The following is a 6,791-nucleotide window of genomic DNA, read 5'->3' as shown; positions in this document are numbered from 1 at the left end:
GGGGGGGGGTGTAAGTATAGTCATTTTGCTCCTGCAAGGTTCAGGTAAGGTAAACAGAGCCACAACTGACAGAACTGACACTACAGCAGCCAACTGTAAAGTGTATAACTGAAACGTACTGTATTTTTAACTGTACTGTATCTCATCTTAATGCTTCCATCACTCTGACTTTGCTAAACTTATTTCGCATCATGAATTCTTCATCCATTTTGGGTCACAGTCCCTCACAAACATTTTCACAGCTCATACAACTGTTAAAGACAGCTATAAGTGTAAGTGTATCTTATGAGGCAATATATTTTAAAGAAGCAAATATCTGCAACTAAATATACAACATACAACATATTATACTCACTTGGGAAATATTGGTCCCGACAACACCAGCAACTTCAATTTAGTTTTTTTTTTTTTTTGCTGCAATCAATGTAACATATAGCACTACAATGGGTGCATTATGGGTGGAGATTCTTTTTTTTGTTTTTTTTGTTTTTTTTGTTTAGACTTCATCATGACGCATTCATGCCACTTTCTCCACTCATACAGTAGAAACTAATGGCAACACTATTTCCTGCGGTTATGTGTTTAAAAGTGTCGCCCCGGCACTATAATTAGACTACAATTTGGGGTGCTTAAAAAAAAAAAAAAAAAAAAACTACAAATATCAGTCGGATTAAATGATACTAGTGGCGCGTGGTGAGTACACTTCCACGGGAATCACCTACCATCTTCTGGCGTTAAGAATTTTTTCACATTTGGTGCTATTGCTCCACCAAAGTTTCGGAGTCCAGCGAAGTTTAGCGGGCAGTTTTATATCGAAATGAACCCCCGTGCAGTAATGTCAGCACGCTGTCGGGGTATGCAGCTGCCTGAGAAAGCGAAGGAATAATGCATGGCACAAAAAAACCTATGCGTCATACAAATCCGGCACCGTAAACACCAAGCCAAGACAGAGGAGGGGGGGGGGAGATATATTTACCCGATATGTCGCTATTCCATAAACTGCGGCTGTCAGCTGGCGCAGATGTGGCAGCAGGCTTTCTCTTCGGATAACCTATAAAGTTTGCGGGGTTGTTTTTATAAAAAAAAAAAAAAAAACAGGCCCCGGTTTCCCCCTCTCGTCCGCTGGCTCACTCTATCACTCTCGTCCTATCTTGGCCGCTCGTCCCCCATCTCTCTATCCCACTCTCTCTTTCTCTCTCTTACTCTCCCTCTCTCTCTCTCTCGCTCTCTCTCTCTCGCTCTCTCTCTCTCTGCCCGCTTCTGGTCCCTTTGCAGGAAGTGAACGCCGCTCACATGAACAGTGTACGGACTGCCTGACATCATGCACCACTCGGCGAAGAGTTTCTTTTTAAAGACACAGACATTTTGTCGGAGCTGCCCGGTTACTGTAGGTACACTGTCCCACTGTTAAGTCTACGCGGTCAGCAGTGTTTCGGTCATATCGTGCCGCCTTTACGGACACATGAACTCGCTGCACTCCGCAGGCTTTAAAGGTGCAGACTGCTGTAGGTCTAATAAACCGAGCCCTGCTAGTAACACTGGGTATGATGAAAATGTAATATATAAAGAGGAGGGGAAAGGGGGGGGGGGCACATTTGGAGCTACAACTAAACCGTGTTGTGCTCCTAAATAAAATGTACATGTGTGGTTACCTCACGACTCACGTGTCCTTTATGATATGACAGCTCAGGCTACATGATGTGCGCATGCGTGCTGCTGTTTTGCTAAATTATAAGCGCCAACTGCTGGCGGTGTGACCTCAAGTCAACTTTTCTTTACTGCAGGCATACAATATCACAGCTCACTAAATCACTGCTGCAAGGTCTGCTGTACGTCATAGTGGCATGATATTCGTCCTATATGTACCGGTATATAAGGATATAAAGTATATCTACTTCTTCTTATGCATATCTATATGTATGTATATGTGAATAAGATAGACTTTATTTAGTAAGTATTAACATGTTCTGCTACTTTATACCTCTACTCCACGACATTTCAGAGGCAAATGTTGTACTTTATACTCTGCACTACATTTATTGACATTTATTTGATAACTTTCCTATTTACGTGGCAGCTTCAGATTAATAATACAAAATAGAATCAATAAATCATGATACTTTATTGATTGCTTGCTAAAATTCACATCCTAACTGGAATTAGATAGTAAAAAAGTAAAAAAAAATAAGACCCATCTTTACCAAGCTGCAACATTAGAGTGACACATTCATGCATCAGTAATTATAATTCAATGGTATAATATACATCATTCTAATATGGGCCATTTTTAATAACGAGCACTTTTACTTTTTGTAATTTAAGTATATTTTAATGCTTCAAACTTTTACTCAAGTAATATATTGAGTGCAGGACTAAGTAAAATTGAAGTAAAATATTCAAGTACTTCTTCCACCACTACCTACAGTACATTAACATACTTAATACTCATTCTGTATTAACTGAGTGGAAAATGTATTCAAATCCATTAGTGAAGGATTTTCTTTTTAATAGAAAGCAAATGTAACTACTTGTGAAGAATTGTCCCAATGTCTAACATTGCAGAAATGTTTCCTTAATCATCCTGTGACTCATGTCATCTGTTTCACAAGTAAAATCTTTTATGAAAAGCAAGCAAATAGCAAATACAGCAATCAGATAAATGTAAGGCAAAAACAACATATACTGGTACTTAAATTTAAGTACAATGACATCAAAACTGTACTTTTTTGAAAAAAAAAATACTGTACAATTTAGTAAATGTATTTAGGAAGGCTAAAGAACACCTCAAGTGTACCAAGCATAAGCTTATCCACTTCGGCCATATCCCAATTTGCTCTACCATTCATTAATATTAAATTACACTGCTTTTCATCTCTTCATTTCATGATGACACTGAATTACCTTGTATGTGTAACCTCTGCCACCCCAGTGTGCGAAAGTACTTCTATGTGATACTCAGTTCCTTCCAAAGAGAATGAGATCACTCTATTAGTCCTGTGATACTTCTGTTTAAACTTAAAGTGGGTTGACTACATTTAATAGAGTTTACAGTGCTCTTATTGTACCCTTTGGCATTTAAAAGTGTATGGCACCACTATGATATTCCTACTGGGACTATCATGTGTCTGTGCTACTTAGTGCTGAGTTTATAATATCTGATTGTACTTAGGTCTTTGCCATTAGTACAATTACCATCTTATTAATGTTTACAAGGAAATTAAAAGATGTTTTATTATGACTCATTGTTCAGCTAAACTAGTAAAGCTGTAACTGTAGCCTAATAAGATGCCTGCTGATTTTATCCACTCCAGTTAAGTGCGGTCTAGTTACAACGCAGTAGGTCATATTTCATGATCAAAATTTGGCAACAGTGGGCTGAATAAAGTTGACATTGTATGACATGTTTCTAATTCATTAGGAGTGATTCAACATCAGTTCACATTGATGACATATCATCGTGTGTTGGATATTTTTCATGAATGTGGCGTTCAAGGGTTCAAGATCCGAACCGGAAGAAGTTAATCAAACATAAGAAGAGGCGTCAATGTTCATGAATGAACAGGACAAAGAAAAAAGGCAAGTCATTCAGACCAAGCGGACTTCAGCTTTTCAAACAAAAAGAAGAAATGAAAATGAATACGCCATGACTTAATCATTAAGCCTACCTATTGCACTACATTGACATCACAAGACAATCCATGTTCTCTAGTTCTCGTCTGGGGTAACTGGGCCCGGCACAGAGTATGAGGCATATGATGTGTTGATCCTCAGAACAAAAGCTTATTGTTGCCCCTTGATCCATTTACAGCCTGAGGCCATACCAGTCTCAAGCATGTCTCAGTCAGGCCACCAGCCACTGTGTCGAAAGTTCATATCTAAAGATGGAGTCCTTGTAGTTTGCTGCCCTAGCTGATGATGAACATGGAAGTCTAAGCTGATGCATGCAGGTGCAGAATTCATAGCCTCAATTATACCAGGTTAAGTGTAAAAAGCTTTTTTTTTTTCAGTGCCTTGTGACCTAATCATTGTTCCTTTACTTAAGTAAAATTACTAATACTAAACTGTAACAATACTCTGTAACAAGTAAATTCCTGCATTGAAAATATTACTTAAGTAAAAGTATGTAAGTATAATCAGGAGTTAAGTTACTTAAAAGTATTAAAGTGAACGTTTTCAGTGGAGAAAAATGTCCCCTGTGACTGTTATTATTATAAATTACTCATGCATTCATATAGAATGAAGATTTTACAGTTGTCATTGGTTGAGATGAAGCTAATGTTTAGATTCTTTGTAAAGGACAGCAAGTAACTCATTTTCAATATAGATTATTCCCTCTTAATCACTTGTTTGATTTGTAAGTATTCAGAAAATAGTATAAAATGCGGTTACATTTCCAAAGTAACACCTTTGCACTAATCCAAACCTCGAAATTCTTAATAGGAAAAGCAGCAAATAGTTTAATCTGAATTATTACATTTTCATGTTTTGTTTGCAAAAATCTTTATTTATAAAGTACCTAAAGCTGTACTAAAGTGCCTCAAATTTGTACTTAACAGTACTTGAGTAAATGTACTTAGTTACATTCCATCACTGACCCTCATTAGTTCCTGTAAACATACTTCATGCCATGTGAAAATGAGGCTATATAAGGTGATTGGGACACAGCCATCTCCATTGTTATGCTTGGCAGTAACAGTGGGGTCTAGTTGTGGCTGGCGTTTGCGTGCTGGAGGAAGCTAAACAGAGAAGTCTGTCAGGGCAGCTTTCGACGGATGGAGCACTTGACCCAAAGACGTTCTCAATTTGAACTGTCACACACTCTTATGACACAGCCCGAGGCATGCCATCATGGGTGTTACACAATAAAGTCAACACATTCACTCGGGCAATGCAATTTAAATACATTTTTAAAGACAAGACAGTTCATCAACAGAAATTTTATTTAATAACTTTACAAAAGAAGTTGATGTTTATCACTTGCACAGTTTGTCTCCTATTCTGCCTCACAAAAAGCACATTACACACACTTTTGACAACTTGTTATTTGGTCACTTTATCCACCATAAGTTAGTGTATATCAGCTTCACCCCTGTCGTACATGTATGTTTACATGATTCTGTGTTTACACATGATATTAACTAAATAATCTCAACCTGGGAATCATGGTACACTTTTGCGTTTGGAGCCCAACTCGTGTTATTTTTGCACAAATGACTGCCTTGCATCACACAGCCATGATGCACATCAGTCATGAGTTAAGTTAGTTTTCCATGCAACACTGACATTCATGTTTTCCATTATTGAAAACAAATGAGTTTCTAGTCAAGATGCCCTTTAAAATTTGTGGAAACAGTTTACAAATGACATGAAAATAGAGATTTTGAGGCTGACTCATATTTAGACTGACCTCACGGACAATTTTGAATATTAAACAGCAACCAGGTTGTGTCTGAGTTATACAGGACCAACATTTTTAAGGACTGTACACACAGATGTTACAAAGATTCTTACTGGATTTGATCATATCTGAAACTAAACCAATTCGATTTAGAGTTGAAATCAAAGGGGTCTTTAGTCTAGAGCCGAGAGCGACACAGAGTGTGTTGTTGTGTCCCATAACAACAACACACGAGGCTGCAGTTACAGTGTGAAGCATCCAAATCATACACTACATTTCCCACCACCACTCACATCGCAGCTACATGTCCACAAACACCATGAAGCACCAACCGAGCCCCCCCACCAGAAACATGGTGATCTGCATGCTGTAGATGATCAGGTCATTAAGGACCCCAAAGTCCAGGCGCCTGTGCCCTAACAACAGCAGGATGACAGACAGCTTGTACTGCAGCCGCAGGAGTACGCGCACGCTGACGTACTGCAGGAAGAAGAGAGCGGAGAGCGCCACCCAGAGCAGAGAGGTCAGCAGACTGCAGCCAAAGTAGAGGAGAAACCGGAGGAAGCTGTACATGCAGCGTGAGCGCAGGTACAGGTCAAAGTTATTGTACTTGGTGTGCACTAGCTTGGAAGCGTGCGTCGACCCACAGGCCGAGTGCATGCAGGTGGTGTGGGGGCCATGGAAGCTGCGCACCCGCCGTGGGATGGGGATCACAGGCATGGGTGGGCTACTGGAGCCCAGCACAGTGCACAGGAGTCCCGGCTACAGGTAGAGTCCTCTGTGAGTGCTGCTTCTGTGGAGGCAGTTAACTTCATTTGGGTGTGAAGCAAAAAGTGGCTCTTACAGGAGCCCTGGAATGAGATAGTGTCCTGTCTGCTGTGATCTCCTGTCAACAAGGTTGTTCCCTTCCAATGCAAGAAGGTCCTGTGAAGAAATAACACCGTCATTGTGTGGTTGTTGTTTTTTCTGTGGATACATTTACCAGAATGCACATGCACACATTGTTGCAAACCTAATACAAGAAACGCAGGCCTGTGCGTACATCACAAGGTGAAAACAATGGGGATGGATACATTTTAAGAGAGGGGTTTAAGCCAATGTCTGAGCATAAAGCTATGTTTTATGTGTTAAGGACTAAATCATAGCTAGCACGTAGCATTTCCTGCCCAAAAAGGACCTTATTAATCCTCATTCTGGCTCTAAAAAGAAGTGATCGTGCAGAAGCAATGGTGGTCTTACATGCAACACTACGATGTCTCTCTCCTCACCAAAAAGAGCTGGTGTTTGGTTCTCGGACGACTGGAGCATTGTATCACACTATGAACAGTTGGCTGTGACATAAACACACGGGATCTGTTTTTCTTTCTCCCCAACCCCCACCCCCCCCCAAAAA

General features: G+C 39.9%; 2 protein-coding genes across 4 annotated transcripts in view; both read right to left on the bottom strand.

Moving 5' to 3' along the window:
- Positions 1-1,476, bottom strand: part of LOC118333032 (nucleus accumbens-associated protein 2) — a 30,076-nt gene extending 28,600 nt beyond the window's left edge. Inside the window, exon 1 of one of the 3 annotated variants that reach the window (XM_035668520.1) lies at positions 977-1,476. The gene's annotated coding sequence lies outside the window, so the exon portion shown is untranslated. Of the gene's footprint in view, positions 1-355; positions 617-976 lie in introns of those variants that run through there. The other 2 variants (XM_035668519.1, XM_035668521.1) reach the window with 2 other exon arrangements.
- A 3,443-nt stretch (positions 1,477-4,919) lies between these two features.
- LOC118333038 (transmembrane protein 250) lies at positions 4,920-6,791 on the bottom strand (the record flags this gene model as incomplete). The annotated part of the gene is given in 2 exon segments (XM_035668532.1): positions 4,920-6,322; positions 6,638-6,791. A coding segment is annotated over 1 exon segment (420 nt). The 3' UTR covers positions 4,920-5,698.

The sequence above is a fragment of the Morone saxatilis genome, unplaced genomic scaffold, assembly GCF_004916995.1.
Source record: "Morone saxatilis isolate NCDOM2014 unplaced genomic scaffold, NCSU_SB_2.0 Contig21, whole genome shotgun sequence".
Classification (NCBI taxonomy): Eukaryota; Metazoa; Chordata; class Actinopteri; family Moronidae; genus Morone; species Morone saxatilis.
The sequence above is the reverse complement of the archived record's forward strand: the minus strand, read 5'-3'. Positions and strand labels throughout refer to the sequence as shown.